Here is a 21891-nt window from a genome sequence, read left to right as displayed (position 1 = left end):
CCCAAGTGCAGGGGAGGGGAAACAGCAAATCCACCTACCCTTGCCGCTGGTCTCCGGGCTGCTCCGGTGGTCTCAGCCTCCAGTTCTCCTCTGCAGCCTCCTCCCTTGGAGTCTCCCGGGGTCTCAGGTACCCCTCCTTCCGGCCCTTGTCTGCTGTATGCTCGTCTTCTTGCTTCTTTCCTCTAATTTCTGCTAGAATCTGTCTCTTCTGCAGAGACACTCTGTCTGGCGGTGTTATTCGTCCGCCATCTTGCTCCGCCCCTCGAGTGTGTTTTCTTAAGATGTTTTTTCTTTACAAAGTTTTAAGAAGTGCACTGTTTTTGCTACCTTTGCTTAGATAATTGGTCTCATGATGAATGGATTTGATATGATGAAACACTAACAAATATTACAAATGGGATGCATGCAAAACAATATCTTAGGTTAATATAGTCCCTATTCAATTTATAGCTTTTTTGAACATGTATTATGGAAAGTAAAACCTGATCATGAATATACTATTCCAATTTTAACACTATCACATGATATTTTAATTCATTTATCAATTGGGTCTTTATATTATGTATAAAGAGACATTTGGTTCTTATAGAGGAAAAAATTGAATCATGACTTACAATTCCCCAATTATATTAGAATGCATTTCCCAATGAATACAAGACTAAAATATACTTATTTACATGGAAATCTTGATTCTTTGTTTAATTTAATGGTTTTTAATTTGGAAATAAACATTTAAGAAGCCATTTCTTTACCAAATTAACTGTTCACAGATTAATTTGCTCCTCGAGTGCTCTAGGATGTAGAGCATATTTCCAAGGAAAAAGCACATTTAGGGCAACAGGAAAAAATATATACTACGCATCATACTAATCTGTTAACAAAAATAGAAGGATCATTTTGTTAAGGCTTCCATTGGGGGGCATATATGGAAAATGTAGCCTTCAGTTCATTTCATGAACTCCTGCTACTTACAAAGTAGAAAGGATATTTACCTGTCATATAAGAATGTCTCCTCATTTTACTTTATTAACTGATAGATTTTTTTATAAAGACTTTATGAAAGAGCTCGGATTTGCTTCTCTTGCTTAAGTCATAAAAGTAACAGGATATAATTAAACCAACAGAGCCTACGCAGATGTTCCGGATGTTTGGGCTTGGTGCATTCAGCATGATCATCTTGGGATGGCTGCCCCTTTATTGCTTCTCTCTTTGCCGGAGGAGGTAGGCAAACACAAACATTTATTTGCAGATTGATGAGTATACATAGATATTTGTATGTAGATACATTTATTCATATGCTTCAGAGATACAGGAATTATGTTTGGGTTCTTTATGTTGAAAAGAAAGTAGCCTAGGAAAAACCTCAAAGTAGAACAATCATAATATTTCTTAAAAATGCATGTTATTTTATTTTTCCATAGATTCTATACATCCTTTTGCATAGTATCTTTAATTCTCTCATTAAACAAAATCCCAATTAGAAGGAAAAATAAATCAGTGAGCTACGGGTGTGGGGAGTAGGGGTGGCTATTAACTGTAAATCATAATGGTTAAAAGAAGTTTTAGTCTCCATTGAATCACCCACCATTGTTTTTTTTTATTTTTTTTATTTCAGCATATTATGGGGGTACAAATGTTAAGGTTACGTATATTGCCAATGCCCCCCCTCCCACCCGTCCGACACCCGATAAATGTTATTCCTATATGTCCACTTAAGTGTTGATCCGTTAATACCAATTTGCTGGTGAGTACATGTGGTGCTTGTTTTTCCATTCTTGAGATAAATCATTTAGTAGAATGGGTTCTAGATCTATCCAGGAAAATACAAGAGGTGCTATATTACCATTGTTTCTTAAAGATGTACAGTACTCCATGGTATACATATACCACATTTTATTAATCCACTCATGTATTGATGGGCACCTGGGTTGTTTCCACACCTTTGCAATTGTGAAGTGTACTGCTATAAACATTCGAGTGCAGGTGTTCCATTTGTAGAGTGTCATTTGATCTTTTGGGTAGATGCCCAGTAGTGGAATTGCTAGACCAAATGGTAGATCTACTTGTATCGCTTTAAGGTATCTCCATATCGCTTTCCACAGAGGTTGAACCAGTTTGCAGTCCCACCAGCAGTGTAGGAGTGTTCCTATCTCTAAACATCCATGCCAACATTCATTGTTTGGAGACTTTTTGGTAAAGGCCATTCTTATTGGAGATAAGTGATATCTCATTGCAATTTTGATTTGCATTTTCCTCATGATTAGAGAAGTTGAGCACTTTTTCTTATGTTTGTTGGCCTTTATTCTGTCTTCTTTTGAAAAATTTCTGTTCATGTCCTTTGCCCACTTTTTGATAGGGTTGTTTGATTTTTTCTTGCTGATTTTCCTGAGTTCTAAATGAATTCTCATTATCTGCCCTTTATCAGATGTGTTGCTTGAGAAAATTCTCTCCAATTCTGTGGATTTTCTGTTTGCTCTCTTGACAGTTTCTTTGGCTGTGAAGAAGCTTTTTAATTTGATCAGGTCCCATTTATTTATTTTTGTTGCTCCCGTAATTGCCTTTGGGGTCTTCTTCATAAATTGTTTGCCTAGGCCAATGTTTATAAGAGTATTTCCAACATTTTCTTCTAGAATTCTAAGTTTCAAATAGTTTCTAATAATTCTAATAGTTTCACACCTAAGGTTCAAGTCTGTTACCCAGTGTGAATTGATTTTTGTGAGAGGTGAAAGGTGTGGGTCCTGTTTCAGTCTTCTGCATGTGACTATCCAGTTTTCCCTGCACCATTTATTGAATAAGGATTCTTTTTCTTTTTTTTTTTTTTTTTTTTTGCGACAGAGTCTCGCTTTGTTGCTCAGGCTACAGTGAGTGCCGTGGCGTTAGCCTAGCTCACAGCAACCTCAAACTCCTGGGCTTAAGCAATCCTACTGCCTCAGCCTCCCGAGTAGCTGGGACTACAGGCACGTGCCACAATGCCCTGCTAATTTATATATATATATATATATATATATATATATATATATATATATATATTAGTTGGCCAATTAATTTCTTTCTATTTTTTATAGTAGAGACAGGGTCTTGCTCAGGCTGGTCTTGAACTCCTTACCTTGAGCAATCCGCCCGCCTCGGCCTTCCAGAGTGCTAGGATTACAAGCATGAGCCACCGGGCCCGGCCTGTATAAGCATTCTTTTCCCTTTGTATGTTTTTGTCTGCTTTGTCAAAGATTAGTTGGCTATATGAGGGTGGTTTTATATCTGGGTTCTCTTTTCTGTTCCACTGGTCAATGTCCCTATTCTTGTGCCAGTTGTAAGCAGTTTTAATTACTATAGCCTTGTAGTATAGTTTGAAGTCTGGTGAATTGATACCTCCTATTTTGTTTTTATTGCCTAGGATTGATTTTGCTATACGGGGTCTTCTCTGGTTCCATATGAAGCGTAAAGTTATTTTTTCTATATTCGTGAAAAATGATGATGGTATTTTGATAGGGATTACATTGACTCTGTAGGTCACTTAGGGTAGTATAGACATTTAACAATGTTGATTCTGCTGACCCATGAGCATGGTATATTCTTCCACCTGTTTACATCCTCTGCTATTTCTTTCTTCAGTGTTTCATAGTTCTCCCTGTAGAGGTCTTTTATTTCCTTAGTTAAATATATTCCTAGGTACTTTATTTTCTTTGCTGCTATTTTGAAGGGAATTGAGTCCTTGATTTCATTCCCACATGTACTTTTGTTGGCATATATGAATGCCTCTGATTTCAGTTTATTGATTTTGTATCCTGAGACTTTACCAAATTCATTTATCAATTCAGGGAGTCTCTTGGTGGAATGCTTGGGGTTTTCTAGCTATAATATGATGTAATCATCAAAGAGTGAGAATTTGATCTCTTCTGCTCCCACTTGGATGCTCCCTTAATTCCGCTGTCTTGTCTGCTTGCTATAGCAAAGACTTCCAGCACTATGTTGAATAGAAGTAGAGATAGTGGGCGACCTTGTCTAGTTCTGGTTCTAAGTGGGAATGTTTTCAATTTTTCCCAATTCAGTATGATATTGTTTTGGGTTTGTCATATATGGCTTCTCTCATTTTTAGGTAAGCCCCGTCTATGCCTATTTTGTTAAACATTCTTATCATAAAAGGGTGTTGAATTTTGTTAAATGCTTTTTCTGCATCTATTGGGAGGATCATATGGTCTTTTTTTTGTTTCTATTTATATGGGGAATTACATTTATAGATTTGCATATGTTGAACCATCCCTGCATCCCTGGGATGAAGCCCACTTGGTTGTGATGGAGAATTTTCTTGACAAGCACTTGGATTCGATTGGCTAGGATTTTGTTTAGAATTTTTGCATCTATATTCATCAGGGATATTGGTCTGTAGGTTTTTTTTTTGTTGTTGTTGCATCCTTTCCTGCTTTTGGTATCAGGGTTATGTTCGCTTCATAAAATGTGTTGGGGAGGATTCCATCTTCTCAGTGTTGTGGAATAATTTTTGCAGGATAGGCACCAGTTCTTCTTTGTAGGTGTGGTAAAATTCGGGTGTGAAACCTTCTGGTCCTGGACTTTTCTTTTTAGGAAGGTTTTTCATTGCTATTTCAATTTCAGTACTTGACATTGGTCTTTTCAGGAATTCTATTTCTTCCAGCTTGAGCTTAGGGAGGCTGTGTGTGTTTCTAAGAAAATGTTCATTTCCTCCACATTTTCCAGTTTGTGTGCATAGAGGTTTTTGTAGTATTCACAAATTATATCTTCTATCTCTGTGGCATCAGTTGTAATTTCTCCTTTATTGTTCCTGATGGAGCTTATTAGCAATTTTTCTTTTCTGCTTTTCATTAGTCTAGCCAAAGGTGTGTCAATTTTACTTTTTCAAAGAACCCACTTTTTGTTTTATTAATCTGCCATATAATTTCCCTGTTATCAATTTCATTTAGTTCTGACTTGATGTTAATGATTTCACTTATTCTGCTGGGTTTGGGGTTGGCCTGTTCTTCATTTTCCATCTCTTTGAGCCAATTCATTAGGTTGTCTATTTGTAATCTTTTCAACTTTTGGATATAGGCATTTATGGAAATAAACTTTCCTCTTAGGACTGCTTTAGCTGTGTCCCACAGGTTTTGGTAACTTGTTTCTCTTTTGTCATTTATTTCAAAGAATCTTTTGATTTCCATCTTGATTTCCTTGTTTATGAAGTGATCATTCAGCAGAAGGTTGTTTAGTTTTCATGACTTTGTTTAGAAATGAGAACTCCTGTTAGGATTAATTTCTACATTTATTCCATAGTGTTCTGAAAGATACATGGTATAATTTCTATTTTTTAAAATTGTTTGAGATGTGTTTTGTGTCCTAGGATATGATCAATCTTAGAGAAGGACCCATGAGCTGATGAGAAGAACGTATATTCGGTGGTTTTGGCGTAGAATGTCCTGTAAATGTCTGTCAGGCCCATTTGTTCTACAGTTCTGTTTAAGTCCATTATTTCTTTGTTGATTTTCTATATCAAGGATCTTTCCTGTGCTGTCAGTGGTGTGTTAAAATCTCCGAGTATTATGGTGTTGTTTTTTATCCATTTGTTTAGCTCAAGTAGAGTTTGCTTTATGAATCTGGGTGCACCAAGGTTGGATGAGTATATGTTTAGAATTGTTATGTGTTCTTGTTGAACTGTACCCTTCACCATTATATAGTAACCTTCTTTGTCTTTTATTACTTTTGTTGATTTAAAAACTAAGTTGCCTGTAATAAGCACCGCCATGCCAGGTTTCTTTTGGCTTCTGTTTGCTTGAAATATTGTTCTCCACCCCTTTACGTTTAGTCTAACTCCATACTTGCAGGTTAGATATGTTTCCTGAAGGCAGAAGATACTTGGCTTATGTTTTTTTATCCATTCGGCCAACCTATATCTCTTGAATGGGGAGTTCAAGCCATTCACATTTATTAAGATAACTGATGGCTGGGGCATATTTCTGTTCATTATGTTGGGTTTAACTTTGTTGCTTTGTTTTCTCTATTGAGCAATTATGGTATCTGGGCATTGATCTTTATCTTTGAGTAGATTTACATTCATGATTGTTTATTGTGCTGATTTGTGGATAACACTGTTTTGATTACTTCTTGAAGGGCTAGTCTTGTCTTGGTGAATTCCCTCAGTCTTTGCTTACATGAGAATGTCTCGATTTATCCTTAATATACAAAAATTAGTTTTGCGTGGAATAAGATTCTAGTCTGGGCATTATTCTGTTTCAGAAGAGTGAGAATGGGGCCCCGGTCTCTCCTTATTTGTAAAGTTTCAGGTGAGAAGTCTGGGGTTATTCAGATTGGCTTTCCTTTGTATGTTACTTGCTTCTTTCATCTTACAGCTCATAGAAGGGCCTCTTTAATTGATATTTTGGTCAGTTTGATGACTGCATGTGGTGACGTGTTCCTGTTTGCATTGAATCTCCCAAGGGTCCTTTGAGCTTCTTGAACTTGTATACGTAGATTTTGGCCAGGCCTGGGAAATTTCCCTCTATTATATCTTCAAATAGCTTGTCCAAACCTTGAGTGTTTTCTTCTTCCCCCTCTGGTAACCCTATGACCCTCACATTAGGTTTCTTCACATAATCCCACTACTCTTGTAGGCTTTGCTCTTTTCTCTTGTTTCTCTGCTCTATCTCTGTGGCTGATTTATTTAATTGGAAGGTATTATCTTCAATCTCTGAGATTCTTTCTTCTGTTTGATCTACCCTGTTCTTGAGGCTTTCCACTATGTTTTGTAGTTCCCTGAATTGATTTTTCATTTCTAGGTGTTTGGTTAAACTTTTCTTCATTGTTTCAATTTCTTTAGTGAGTTTTTGTTCCAGGTCCTGGAGTCTTTTTGTGTTTCTTTTGTGTGTGGGTTATCTAGTTGTTCTTGCAAGTTATTGAATTTTCTTATGATCCATGTTCGAAATTCCTCTTCTGTTATTTTGGTGGCCTGATTTTGGTTGTTGCCCATTTCTAAGGGGTTGGTGCTCCTCTTTGGGGCGTTTTCTTTCCGTTTGGTTCTTCATTTTTCCAGAGTTCCTTCGCTGATTTCTTTCCATCTGGATCAGTTGTTGCTTCTTGCCTTTAGGTTTTCATTGTGTATTTACACACCCTGTTTAGTCTATGAACCGGTAGGTGGTGTTTGTGAGTGAGATTTGACCACACCCTGTATGGTGAGTCAGTAGGTGCCATGAAAAGCATGTGCAGAATGTACTCCCTGTCAGTAGGTGGCGCATGCTCAGAGAAACAGGCTACACTGTTGCTTTTTGGTCTTGTATCCAGTTCTTGTTACTCTGGAGAGGCGCTCTGGTGCCTCGGGTGGTCAGTGGGGACCTGGGACTTCCAGGTATGTCCTTTTCTCTCCCTCAGTGAGAACTTGTCTGGGAATGGAGATAGGTTGGGTAAGCCTGCCCTGAGACACCACCAATGTTGTTAGCAGAGGTCAAAGTTTTATTCTCTGCTTCTGGGAAAAGCTGTCAGGGCGGGGCTGGAATGGCCCTGCTCAATCAGAAAATCTGCGTGTTGGGGTGGGGCCGTCTGAGACCCGCAGTCTGGAGTGGGCCTGGCTCCTTTCCACCCTCCCAACTCCACAGCTACTCCTGGGCCTCTGCTAGCAGGCCACACCTCACACCACCGCGCTTCCCCTGGCTGTGATGCCCGGCTGGGAGGTTCCCTGCACAGGATCGCCACCTGGGCTGGGTGCATGGCCCCCCTTTGGGAGGAGGGTTGTCCTTAAGGACCCTGATATGCCCCTGGAGGCACACACCTCAGTAGGCTGTTCACGTATATCCCTTCTTTTGACTGGGCAATGCAAGACCTGGGTGCACAGGATCTGGTCTGCAGGTCTAACCTCTGGGCCCCGGAGTTTAGTCCCTAACCCCACAAGGGAGAGGAGTGCCAGTCCTAATTCACCCACAGGGAGCCCAAGCTCAGTTGATGTCTCTCAGCCTCAGGGTCTTCCCCATTCTCCTGAAATTCCCAGGCCAACAACACCTGGGAGGGCTGGTGGGTAGGGAGCTCACCATCTGAGTACCCCTCAGTCAGCTGAAGGGCCCCAAAAGGGAAAGTCCCATTCCCTGGAGGTGCCTCTGGCTGGTGGGTATATTGTCTCTCTCGGTAGCCGTGGATAGGGACTGGGGAGGGGAGAATGAGGCAATATGGCACCTGCCGCATGGCTTGGGACTATGCACACAGAGGTGGCCTGAGGGAGTTGGGAGCCTGGTGCCTGCTACAGGCTTATTGCTCACTGGCAGTGGCCATCTCTGGGCTGGCGTTCGCAGGTCTCTCTAACCACTGGGGAGCCCACCAGCAGTCCGAGATGCAAGGGAGGAGAAAGTTAAGCACTCCACCTACCCTTTCCGCTGGTCTCCAGGCTACTTGGGAGGTCTCTGCTTCCAGTTCTCCTCTGCAACCTCCTCTCATGGACTCTCCCGTGGTCTCAGGTACCTCTCCTTCTGACCCTTCTCTGATGTATGCTCATCTTCTTGCTTCTTTCTTCTAATTTCTCCTAGAATCTGTCTTTTCTGCAGAGACACTCTGTCTGGCAGTGTTTCTCATCTGCCATCTTGCTCTGCCCCCAAAATTAAATCCACCATTTGTCTTTAATGGTCATCTACCATTGGGTCTTAAAGCCTTGTCCTGCCTTCAAGCCAATTTGTACGAGATTCTTCTTAGCATCTTATATAAAGTATTAGTGGACTATTAGCATGATGCTTCCAAGGCTTTTTTTTTATTATTTTAATGGCTTTCTACTACTGGGACAGAGTGAGTATGGAGGTACAAAGCCGAGTCAGGACTAGAGTGAGGTGAGTGAGGCACTTAGAGCTAATGAAGCACTCACTCTCAGGTTTGTGCAAGTGCAGGGTTGGCAAGTCACTACCCTCAGAGTAAGTATCTCCTTCAATTCTCTGGTAAAGGGAAGGTACTTGTAAAAGATTAAGAGTTTTTGATGTTTTCATCCAAGTTAATGGAAAAGTAGTATTTGAGTTACCAAAGAATTGTTTACATGCTACAGGAAGACGTAGACCATGCATGATACCTTACTTTCCATAAACATCATCAAGCCTTTCCTTATATCACTTTAACAGACCATTTTAAATTCACTGTTGGATCATAGAACTTCAGGTATTCCAGTTTGCATATGATGGTGAATTTTTGTACTCAGATTTAACTTCGTTTCCTATTCTAAGGCAACAATCTCTGTTCCTTAGCGTCTCTCATTTTTTTTTTCTTTTCCCAGGTGATTGGGAGTAGGAGTTGAATTTTTGACCCTTCCTTCTTCCTTTCAAAGCTTAGTTTCCTGTGAAAAAATAACTCATGAATAAAAATTAGATAATATTTGCTAGAAATTGGTGGCTAGGATTATACCATGCAATTTAGAGAATGTCTGGGATAATAAGCTTGGTAAAGTAATTTTATTATGGCCCCCCTGTTATGTCTCTTCCAAGGAGTTTTTATGGGGATGTTCAGGTCCACTAGATTTTTTTTCTAAAATGATATCCAAAGGATTATCCCCTGATAAGAATGTATTTTCTTCTTTCTCTATAATATAAACTGCTTGATAGAGTTGTACAATATGAATAAGTGTATATATTCAATATCATACATTTTGGTTTACTATGCTTTATTTATTTTACTATAATATTTGTGTAAGGGCAGTATGCTCTTTCTGTCATCCTGAGCTACCTGTCATGATCCCTGGAGCACGTGGAAGTTTCAGCTTACTGCTTACCTCAGTTTCCAGGAGAAATGACTGAGAATGGATGGGGCACTGTCAGCTTTTCATGGTAGGATGATTTTAGAAGCAAGGAGAATAATTGTGTCAAAATGGCGAGATCCATCCTCATCAAGCAAGGAGCTAAAAGGAGGCCAAAGACTATTTTGGGGGTGCCAAATATCTACTTAGGACTATCCCCTTAACTCCTTAACATCCTGTTCTCCATTTCAAAGAATAAAGAGATAGATAAATTATTAGAGTATGTAAAATAAATAACCCCATTAAAGGAAAATAGATGTAGTCACTTTAAAAGGAAAAGAAAGAAGCCAAACATTGCTATTTGTCTAAATCAGAGAAGCTACATTTTCTATATGTGGATCTATAGTAACATGATCGGGGGCTCTGTTGGAGGAACTCTCTTGTTCTTTAGGCATTGGAAGATACCCTTAAGCTCTTCCTCCTGCTGGGCCCTGTCTTGTACATTAAATATTTGAGCATTCCTCATTCCTTTAGGAAAAAATTGTTGTAGCTCTCTTCTTGGTCTTCAGTTGCAAGGCAAAACAAATAATGTTTTGACATTCCCTGACCCCTGCAATTTGGATAGTGCCTTTTGCTTACAGATCACCTAAGGAGCCAACAACTGGTAGGAGTTGGAGGAATGAAAAATGAGAATCAGTCTGAGCTGGTGAGAGAAGTAAAAGCAGTTTAGGTGAAGAGGATAATCACTCTTCAGAGCCAAATGTACTTCATTTTTTTGGTGCCTAATTCATGCTTTCCACAATTGACCATATTCATTCAATGTTTGCTTGTGCTAGGTATTGTGAAGGATACAGAAAAAAAATAGAAAATGTAAAAGCTCAATTCACAAGTATAAAGAGTCATTCAAATGGTGTAAAAAAAAAAAAAGAAAAAGAAACGTCTAAGACATAGGCCCTACTTCTAAGGAGCTTAAATCCACCTTAAAGCAAATCCCAAGCATAACAAATTCAATTACAATATAAGGTGGGATATAACTAAGGACTAAAATGAACGGTAGCAATAATTTATAAAAGTTCTGAAGCAGTGAAGATTAACGTGAGTGGGAGAGGTGAGGGCAGGCTCAATGGTGGAGGTGCCATTTGAGCTGGGTTTGAAGGGAAGACAAGAGTTGGAGTAGATAGGGAGGGTGCCTTCCCACAAAATTCATTACATCCAGATGAGGGTCTCCTCACTACAGACCCCTTAACTGATTGTCATTTCTAAGCAGGCATAGCTGAACTTCACCCTGGAATAATCAATAACTGAATTTCTAGTTTATTTCTACTTGACTTGAGTTCAGATGTGATAAGAACCAGTTACACAGAGAACTCAAGCCAGCTTGAACTGGTTGCACATATACAAAGGGAGCAGAGGACATTAGTGAAAAGCTTTCTAATAATTTGCTATTAATAGCCTTATTAAACTAACATGTAAGATGTGTTTTGAAATTCATTGCATCCTCAAGCTTATGTAAAACCTATTTTTATCCTCATTAATAGGGATCAGAGCTTCATTAGTTTTAAGTGTCACTGGTAGGCTTAAGACTTAGAGAGGAGAAGGAAGGAATAAAACAAGTTGATGGGCCGGGCGCTGTGGCTCACGCCTGTAATCCTAGCTCTTGGGAGGCCGAGGCGGGCGGATTGCTCAAGGTCAGGAGTTCAAAACCAGCCTGAGCAAGAGCGAGACCCCGTCTCTACTATAAATAGAAAGAACTTAATTGGCCAACTGATATATATATAAAAAATTAGCCGGCCATGGTGGCACATGCCTGTAGTCCCAGCTACCCGGGAGGCTGAGGCAGAAGGATCACTCGAGCCCAGGAGTTTGAGGTTGCTGTGAGCTAGGCTGACGCCACGGCACTCACTCTAGCCTGGGCAACAAAGCGAGACTCTGTCTCAAAAAAAAAAAAAATAAAAATAAAATAAAATAAAACAAGTTGATGGGGACAAAAGGAAGCAGGGGAAGAGGGTTTTAAGAGAGGAGGAGGAGAAGGGAGGTGACTGAATTATTCCCATTACAGTAATAGTGTGCCAACTACAATAGTCTCAAGTGCCAAATTCAGTTTCTAATCTTTATCTGTTTTTGGATAAAGTTTAAATCTGTGTGCATATGCCAGTTAAACATCTGTGGATTATGTAGTGATATGATACTTGAGTGTGTACATAGTTTAGATAAGGTGGAAAATTCAAACATTATAGTACCTTGCCTATTAAACTCAGATGAAGTGCATTTTCATGTTTTACTCTTTCTATTGAATTGAATTTGTAACTTCGAATTAAGAAAAAAATCAGAACTCAGTTTGCAAAATGAAAAAAACTGTGTTTTCTTTCAACTAATAAGAAAGCTAATTTTTTAGAAGATTGTAGATCATCTTATACACAGATGATGTAAAAACACATTCCCCCATACACTTTGAATGTTGCTGCTTGCCAGATGGCTGATACTGAAAATTTCTACATTTAGACAAATCCTGCTGCATGATTCTCTGTATTATAATGTGGTTTTCATTATGCTGATAATCTTAATGCCACTTATTTTTTAAGAATGGGATGTAAAGAATTGGGAATAAATGTGTCAAAAAATGCCTAACAATCACCCATTGAATTTTAAAAAAATAGACATTTAGGCCAGGCATGGTGGCTCACGCTTGTAATCCTAGCACTCTGGGAGGCCGAGACCGGTAGATTATTTGAGCTCAGGAGTTCGAGACCAGCCTGAGCAAGAAAGAGACCCCATCTCTACCAAAGATAGAAATAATTAGATGGTCATGGTGGCACATGCCTGTAGTCCCAGCTACTCGGGAGGCCGAGGCAGCAGGATTGCTTGAGCCCAGGAGTTTGAGGTTGCTGTGAGCTAGGCTGACGTCACAGCATTCTAGCCAGGGCAACAGAGTGAGACTCTGTCTCAAAAAAAAAAAAAAAAATAGACATTTACATTTTCAAATCCCCATGTTTGTGTGTTTCATTATACTGTACAATATAATTAGTAATGTTATTTTGAAAAGCTTTATGCAGGAATTAGCCAACTACTAGAAGGTTTGAAGTTCCTAGGACTATAGATGTCTGAATTCAGAGGAAGGAAATAAAGCCTATAAATTTAAAAAGTGTGACTAGGCTCTAAGAATGTTGATAACATATGTCAGATGAGAATGTGAGCAAACTGAAACTCTGTTCTAACAGGAGTCACTATAGATTTGAAATTCATGTAAAGCTGGCTCCTTTTGGACGCTGTTCAAGGTAATTTAATTACTGAAATGATAAGAGAACCTCATTATATGCGGATTATATGTCTGAGGTGTTCCCAGTGCAAGGACTCCAAGGGCAGCATTTTAGAGAATTCTGGAATAGTAGGTACTATTAAAAGAACATTATGTTGCAAAGTAACTAATAACTTCAGTGTAAAATACAGTGGCCTTTTTAAAATTCCTGTCCAACTTGACCTTTCTGTCATATGGTACACTGTTGACTGCTCCTTTCTTAAAACTTTCCTCCCTTGGATTTCATTGTTCTCCTTACCATTATGATTCATCTCAGTTGGATTTTCTTTGTTCTCCCAACTGTGGTTGTTTTACAAAACCTTGTTCTCATTTATCAAAGAATGTTGGAAGTATGCAGTAGAAAGAACATTTAAAAGGACTTGTATTCTAATTCTGCTTTTATGGCCAGTTTCATGGGTATGCTGAACTTTGGGTATTAATTTTCTTACAAAATTTGAGTAGACAATTGAGTTAGTTAATTTCTAAGGTCCTTTCTGAACATAATTTTCTGAGATTCTAGATCCTGTAATCCTCACCTCTACCTGTTCCATGTTTCCAACTGCTCTTACGAATTGGATGTTTTGTCAGTACCTTAAATGCAACATGTGCAAAAGTGAACTCATCTTGCCTTTTCTCCCAAATTATCTCCCCTTGACACTGCTCTATTCCTATCAGTGATTTCTTTAGTTTCCCAGGCTAGAACTTTGAAGTCATCTGTGACTGTTTCCTTTCCTTTATTCTCAATATATAATCTGTTCACTTAGCCCGCTTGTTATTTTTGTTGTTATTGTTCTCCTTTGAAATGAGTCTGGGGTTTGCCCTTTCTCTCATTTTATTGTGATAACTTAATCTAGGCCTGAATACTCTCTCCCACCCTGGGCAAATGGTTTTGGGAGAGGAACCTAGGTTAGCATCTAAGGGCAAAGGCAAGGTTGGGAACTGATGAGGGTATCATAATGATATGTTTAATCTAAAGGGATATTACAAGAGAGACAATATCTAGAATGGAGCTGCAAGGGGGGTTTAGAAGATGGTTAGGGGGTGGGTCCTGGAGAAGTTCCTGGTATTAAATAGGAATGAATATTTGGCTTTGCCCTTAGGTAAAGAAGGAGTCAGGATGCCCACCAAACCAGTTTGGACATATAACTTGACTCTTAGTATACTCTCCCTCTAATTAATCCGGCAATGTCCCGTCAGACTCATCTTTTTTAGATAGTACTATTTCATTTCATTATATCATTCAAGAACTTCTAACTTATTCAAGAATGTCTGGGTTCCAGGCTTGTGTTAGGTGCTCTGAAAGACAAAGAGATGAATCAGATTATACTCTGTGCTCTCAAGGGACATATAATCTAATAAGTGATAGATATTATTCAAGGATCCAAGGTAGAATGTCATAGTCCATAAAGAGGTACAGATGAAAACAATTATCATATATTAATAGATGGTTTCTGTGGAAGTAACTTTGGTATTATTTAATAATACAGATTTCCAGGCTGTACCCTAGAGATTCTGATTTATTAAGTCTGAGGTTCTGAGGTTTGGTCCTGAAATTTGTATTTTTTTTAAGGCACTCAAATCAATGTGATATGCAGACCATTTGGAACTGCATTAGACTCTCTTTAGTTCAACACTTTGTTCATTCATTCATTCATTCTGAAAATATTTGTTGAGCTACTACTTTGGTCCGGACACTTTCTATTATGTTCTCAGCTGATTATCTCTCCTTTAAAATGAGTCTTGGGCAGCCTCATTATTTAATATGATTTGGATGTTTTTCCCTCTAAATCTCATGTTGAGATCTGATCCTCAGTGTTGGAGTTGGGGCCAAGTGAGTGGCGTTTGGGTCATGGGGGTGGATCCCTCATGAATTGCTTTGCGCTCTTCCTGAGGTAATGAGTGAGTTCTCCCTCTATTAGTTCACTCAAAAGCTGGTTGTTTAAAAGAGCCTGTCCCCCTACCTCTCTCTTTTGTTCCTTCCATGGCCATATAACATACCTGTTTCCCCTTCTCCTTGCTTGGAGGCTCCCTGAAACCCTCAACAGAAGCAGATGCTGGTGCCATGTATCTTGTACAGCCTGTAGAACGATGAGCCAAATAAATCTCTTTTCTTTATAAATTATCCATTCTCAGGTATTCCTTGATAGTAATGGAAAGTAGACTAACACACTATTTATGTTATGAGCCATTTGTTTCGTTCTGATTTCTCACTTATTAATGTTTACTGTATAGTCTTCCCAAGGTTATTCATGTGATTCTTCAGGCACTGGTAATTTTCTCATGTAGCCATCTTTTCAGTTATGTTAAACTCTTGAGGTTCTAGAACACTCAACAAATTCCTTCATTGATAAACTTTTTCATTTGTTTGAGCCACTAGCCTCTGAGTTCCTGATAAATTCAAATCTAATTAATCTCTACTCACCATTGGCCACCCACTTTCATGCCCATATTTTGAATATTGCCATTCACCAAAAATTTGGCCTCTGAATCTCTGAAATATTGAACTTCAAAACCCTACTCCTTGCCAATGGGTGCCTTGTCTTCTGGCATTTTCCTTGCTTTGTTCTTGCTCCATCTGCTCTTTAACTCATTGAGACCTCCAGGCTCTTTTACTCTGGCCTGCCATCTTCCTAACATTATCTTCTTTCTTTATCCAGCCTGGATTCTTTTGTCTACGACTTTAATTTAACCCTTCCAGCCCCTTCTTTCATTGAGACTGAATCCATACCAGTTTTGCTCTTATATCTAGGCTCCTGGGAGTTCTTAGAGGAGAAAAAGGTCCATAACTGTGTGCATCTACATTGTTAGAAATTTCCAGTGGGTTCACTTAGCATTTCCAGCCATGCTGCTTTACTTGATGTTTACAGACAACAGGTTTCCTTGCCACTCTGAGCCTTTCTCAAAGAATACCTGCTGACTGAAATGCTTTTATGCGTTTCTCCACCTCCTCTCTTCTTTATCTGGCTTACTTTACTCAGGATGAAGGCCTCAGTTTAGATGTCACCTCTTCTGGGAAGCTTACCCCAAACCTACACTGAGTTAGGCTTCTTCCTGTTTGTCTTCTACCAGTCTCTACTTAGCTCTACTTAAACTTACCGTAATGTAATATAATTATCAGCCCATATGTCTATCTTCCCTTCTAAATTTTAAGCTCCTTGAGGGAAAGTCACATGTTTTATTCATTTTTATGTCTCTAATATTTAGAATAATGTTTATTTCATAAAGGACCAAATGTATCAGTGAGTGGATGGGTGTGTGACAAATTGACCTGTACTTTTCAGTGTGAATATGTTGGCCATGATATATGACATTTTATATGAAAACAAGAAAATCACCTCTAGGACACTGGACAAGTCATTTTACCTCTACTTTCTCCCATAGGCATTCTCATTGATATTGGGTAGAACATCTAACCTTGGATCTCAGTAATGAATGTTAGTCATATAACCAGTTAGTGATAAGGCTAAACCTAAAACCAAGTCCTCTGAAACCTAGACCCGTGCATGCATTTTGAAGTAATAATGCTGTGTTGCATTGATTTTTGTTAATGGAAATGAAATACACACCACCAGATTTAAAATCAAATCTATGGATGAAGAAAACATAGTCATTTTATAACGTAAAGTAGGATATATTGAAGTCAGAGCATTAGAAAAAAGTATAAGATCCTCATTTTCTTCTGTAAAATCCTGAAATTCAAAAAGTTCTATAAACCTAAAGATTTTTTTCATAACTCATTTGGCAGCAAAACCTGATTTGACCTGACCTGAGATTCTTTCTAGTCAGTATGTAATGCTTAGAGTGAATGAACATTCTTAAATTCTGTTGCAGAAATGTTACTGTTTGACTATGAGATGCTGCCCAGACCCTATAGGAGTATCCTGTAATATGAAACATATCATGTCATATTACCTTTCTAAAATCCAAAAAATTCCATATTCAGAAACACATCTGGCCCCAAGGGACTGAGAACTTTGTAGTTGTTTCAGCTATTATTTTTTTTTAGACTGCAGTTAACAACATGGCAACAAAAAGAGACCATAGGTAAATCATATAGATACATTTTTGGCCTTCACTCACTATTTCATTTATGCCTGGGGACTTTTTTATGATTAATTGAGAAAAAGGTATTTATTTGCTATACATCGGTCTTACCTAGTGGAGCTCAGTGACAACCCAGTAATGCAGTTTTAGGGGAGAAAAGTGAGTATTACCTTCAAAGTCATCATTTCAAAGGCAGGCTTATCTATCTCTGGGCCCCACATGCTCAGAACCTGGTTGCTCTTTATAGCTAAGTAGCAATGTCAGGGTCCTGATGTGCTCTTCTGTATCTAGCACTGAGCTAGGGATGGGATTATTTGTCTGTCATTACCTCTTCATAATATCATATGCAAATTTTTTCCCTTTCATTCTCTTTCTGGGTTTCCCTCCCTAAACTCTGCCATGAACATTCCTATTTTTTCTTCTTGGCTTGTGTTTAGTTTGTTAGGAAGTAAAATCCCTATAAACATAAAAATCCACTAACATTTATTGGTAAAAATCAACTAAAATTTCCTTTTCCTCTGTGAGTTATAAAATTTTATAAGGTAAGGTTCCAGCCAGAAGGAATTTTCAAGCTTGGAGGGGAGAAAAAGACAGGTTAGCAGAGTGAGGGAGAGATTATACTTTAGATTTAGGTAGGTCTGGATTTGAATCCTGGCTTTTCTACTGAATAGTTTGGTGACCTCAGCAAGTTATTATACTTTCCCATCTGAAAAATGGGAATGATAGAAATAGTACTTGCCTCATCAAGTCATCATGAAGATTAAATAAGATCATAGACATAAAGTGCTTATATACTAGCCGTGGCACGTAGGAAGTCTATCATACCTGCTGTTGTTAGCCATTGTTAGCTAGCACCACATCATACTGCAGTGTGGTCTCATGGAAAAGGTCTGTACTTTATAGTCAGACAGACTTACATTCAAATCCTAGCATCTCCATTTATTAGCTGTGTGTGACCTTGAGTGAGTTATCTTACCTCTCTAAGCATTTGATCATTTATAAAATAGAAAACACACTATCCACCTTCTAGGATTATTGTGAGGATTAAATGAAATAAAGTATCTAAAGCACCTAGCCAAGTTCTTGGCATATGATAACATCTCTAATGTCCCTTCACCTACTGTCCACAAAAACACAAGTACGGGATTGAATATCAAATCATAGCAATAGTAAGTGAAAGTACTTTGAAAATTGTAAATGCTAATGTAATGCGAACTATTACTATTTATATTTGAAGTTTATAGGAGGGAAGAATCCCTCTAAAGAAAGGCTTTCTAGACAAGATAATATCTAAGCTGGGTGTTGAAGGGTGGGTAACATTGATGTCAACAGAGGGAAGCAGGACAGAATTCCTGTTATGAAGTATCACATGATCAAAATGACTGTATATATTAATAGAATAATAGTGATGGTTACAATGATAAATATGAGCATACCAAGTATAATACTTTCTATCAGATTTATTAAATCTGGTCAGTTAAAAAAATCAAATGGGAAAGTGTAAAGAGTTATCTGGGCAAATATCCTTTTCCTGTAACCCTCCATTGTTATTCTGTCACTGCTAAGACATAAAGTTTCACTTGAACTTTTCATGTTACAGCAAGTGGGCCAATCCTTTACGAAGGAAAGTCAATAGAATGTTAAGGGGTTTGAAGAAACAAAGAAAAAAACAGAAGAGGGATGCTGAAATTTTAGAGACAGAAATGGAAGATAAGGAAGATGATGAAAAGGAGCAAGAGACTAGAGGTAATTTATATAGGATATAAAGTTGAAGTGCTCAATCTTTTTTTTTTTTTTTTTTTTTATTTATTACATATGACATAAGCATGTGCTCAATCTTTGATTCTTGTTAGCTTTATCTTTTTACCTTCATCTTGGTTTGACTGACACTTATTTTTTTACACCACAAATGTTTGGACCACATGAGGGCCAGCTTCTGAAAAGATATTTATCACTAGGCATATTTAGATGGTAGGAAAGTGGACAAGAAATGTGCTAAATTGTTTGGATACCACATTATTTGATATACACAATTCAGCCCTTCAGAGGGAGCAAAGAAATGGAATCTGCCACTCTGACTCTGAGGCTCCATGATAGATACCGTCGTTAAATAAAAATGGCCACAGTTCCCAATGTGTGTTGATCATACCACATATCCAGAGGAAGGAGCATGGCCTCAGGAGTCTGATAGACCTGGGATTGAGTCTTGAATCTTTGCTGTTAGTTACAACTACCTGCTCCCCAAACCTGCACAATGCAGCATTAGAAGAGGTTGAGAGACGTATCTTAGAATCATACACCAGGGACTACCTGGACTTCACTTGGACAGGCTTATAGATCTCCTGACTTTGGCCTGGGCTTCCTCCTCCCAAAATAACTGTGAAAGGCCAAGTAAGAATACGATTGGTGAGAAAAAAAGTATACCTCAGGGACTAGAGTCCTGGACTGGGAGTCAGAAGACCTAGATTGTTAAGTAATAGTGTTCCCATGGGCAAATAAATTACCCTTTAAGCTCCTTGTTACTATCATCTGAGATTTTTTATGTAGCTTAAACAATGTAATGTATGTGCAATGCTTTGAAAATTGCCATGTGCAACTCAAATTGAAGGTGTTAAGTTACAGAGAAGTAGAAGAGTGGAATAATAGACCATTGGACATAGTGTCAGGAGACTCTGGCTTTAGTCCCAGTTTTGCCATAATTTACAGTGTAGGCTCTGGCATTCTGGCAAGTCCCTTAACTTTCCTAGGCCTCAATACACCAATCTTCAAAATGAGAAGTTTGGACTAGATGAATAGTAAAAGTGACTTATCTCGGGAGAAACAAAAGAAAATCCTTATATAATGTATTATAAATGTATATATTTACATAGGATATATATTATTTATTTCAGGTAATACATAAATATATTTTATAATCCTAATGCATGCACATTATTATTCATACTACTATATTACCTTGTATAAGTTTAATGCAATCTATGTGTGTATACATGGACACACACATGTGTATATATAACATTATAACTAGACTAATGAAAAGTTAGTTTCTGTGGGCCATTCACTGAGGCATGGAAGTTAATTTTGTTATTCAGAAATTATCTCTGTAATGGTATTTGCTATACTCTATTTTATCTGCATGCCTCAAAGTAACATAAGATGGTACTCCAGCAAACTGAAAAACATGTAAGTTAATCATAATATTCAGTATAGAGAGTTTGAGAATTTTGTTGTAGTCATTCCCTTTTGTAACAAAGTATAGTATAATACTACTCCTTTGAAGTTGTTTAACCCTACTTTATTTTTCTCCCATAGCATTACTTTCCCAGTGAGATGAACACAAACTATCCAAAGCAGAGGAGACTGTCCAGTCATCCAAACCTGATGGGGTGTTTTAGAAGAATAAAAATTGGTTCTTATTTTTGTCATTTACTTTTAAATATTAAATAAAATTGTTAGTTCTGTTTTTGCACATCAAACCTGAATCCAAATTGTTTTTTATTAAAAATAGTTTCTAAAGAATTTTAAACACCATGTGTAAAGCACTGGTGGCATTTCAGGTCCTAGATAGCGATGTGACTTTTCAACTTGGATTATTTTATCACCTTATAGTTCTGTTGGTATGAAATAAGGTAGAGATTCCATGTTGTTATTCACCTTTCAGAAAAGTGCTGGGGGGACTTCAGTGATCATATTTCACTGTGTCTGATACTCTATTTTGAGGAAAATAGATGAAGATATTTTGTAGTAGTTTTTTTTGTTTTGTTTTGTTTTTTTGTTTGTTTGGTTTTTTTATGAGACAGAGTCTTGTTCTAGAGTGCAGGGGCGTTATTGTAGCTCACTGCAACCTCAAACTCCTGGGCTCAAATGATCCTTGTGCCTCAGCCTCCTGAGGAGCTAGGACCATAGGCGCATGCCATAATGCTCGGCTAATTTTTCTATTTTTCAGTGGAGACGGGGTCTCACTTTTGCTCAGGCTGGTCTTGAACTCCTGAGTTCAAGCAACCCTCCTGCCTTGGCCTCCCAAAGTCCTAGGATTACAGGCATGAGCCACCATACCTGGCCGGGTTGTTCTTTTTATTTTATAATTTATAATGTATTTTTTCCACTATTAAAGTAAGACACACTCTTTTTTTTTTTTATTTCGGCATATTATGGGGGTACAGATTCTAAGGTTTCCATAAATGCCCATTTCCCCCCTCCCCCCAAAAGTCTGAGTCTCCATCATGACCATCCCCCAGATGGTGCACACCTCACTCATTATGTATGTATATACCCGCCCCCCTCCCCCCTCCCACCTGCCCAATACCCTATTACTGTAGTACCTATGTGTCCACTTAGGTGCTACTCAGTTAATACCAGTTTGCTGAAGAATATATCTGGTACTTGTTTTTCCATTCTTGGGATACTGCACTTGGTAGTATGGGTTCCAGCTCTAACCAGGAAAATATAAGATGTGCTATATCACCGTTGTTTCTTAGAGCTGAATAGTACTCCATGGTATACATAGACCACATTTTATTAATCCATTCTTGGGTTGATGGGCACTTGGGCTGTTTCCACAGCCTTGCAATTATGAATTGTGCTGCTATAAACATTCAAGTGCAGGTGTCTTTTTTGTAGAGTGTCATTGGATCATTTGGGTAGATGCCCAGCGATGGGATTGCTGGATCAAATGGTAGATTCACTTGTATTGCTTTAAGGTATCTCCATATTGCTTTCCACAGAGGTTGAACTAGTTTGCAGTCCCACCAGCACTGTAGGAGTGTTCCTCTCTCTCCGCAACCACGCCAGCATTTATTGTTTGGAAATTTTTTGATAAAGGCCATTCTCACTGGGGTTAAGTGATATGTCATTG

At 38.4% G+C, this 21891-nt stretch overlaps 1 protein-coding gene across 1 annotated transcript in view; it reads left to right on the top strand.

Annotated features, from left to right (window-relative positions):
- The window catches only part of FMR1NB (FMR1 neighbor), a 45255-nt gene extending 24821 nt beyond the window's left edge, over window positions 1–20434 (top strand). The window contains exons 4-6 of the mRNA XM_012759510.2: window positions 1125–1221; window positions 18637–18782; window positions 20349–20434. Of these exons, the coding sequence (XP_012614964.1) occupies window positions 1125–1221; window positions 18637–18782; window positions 20349–20365 (260 nt within the window). The 3' untranslated portion in view covers window positions 20366–20434. The remainder of the gene's footprint in view (window positions 1–1124; window positions 1222–18636; window positions 18783–20348) is intronic.
- Window positions 20435–21891: the final 1457 nt, after the last annotated feature.

Source organism: Microcebus murinus, chromosome X (genome assembly GCF_040939455.1).
Source record: "Microcebus murinus isolate Inina chromosome X, M.murinus_Inina_mat1.0, whole genome shotgun sequence".
NCBI classification, from domain to species: domain Eukaryota; kingdom Metazoa; phylum Chordata; class Mammalia; order Primates; family Cheirogaleidae; genus Microcebus; species Microcebus murinus.
This window is presented reverse-complemented; position numbering and strand designations above follow the sequence as displayed.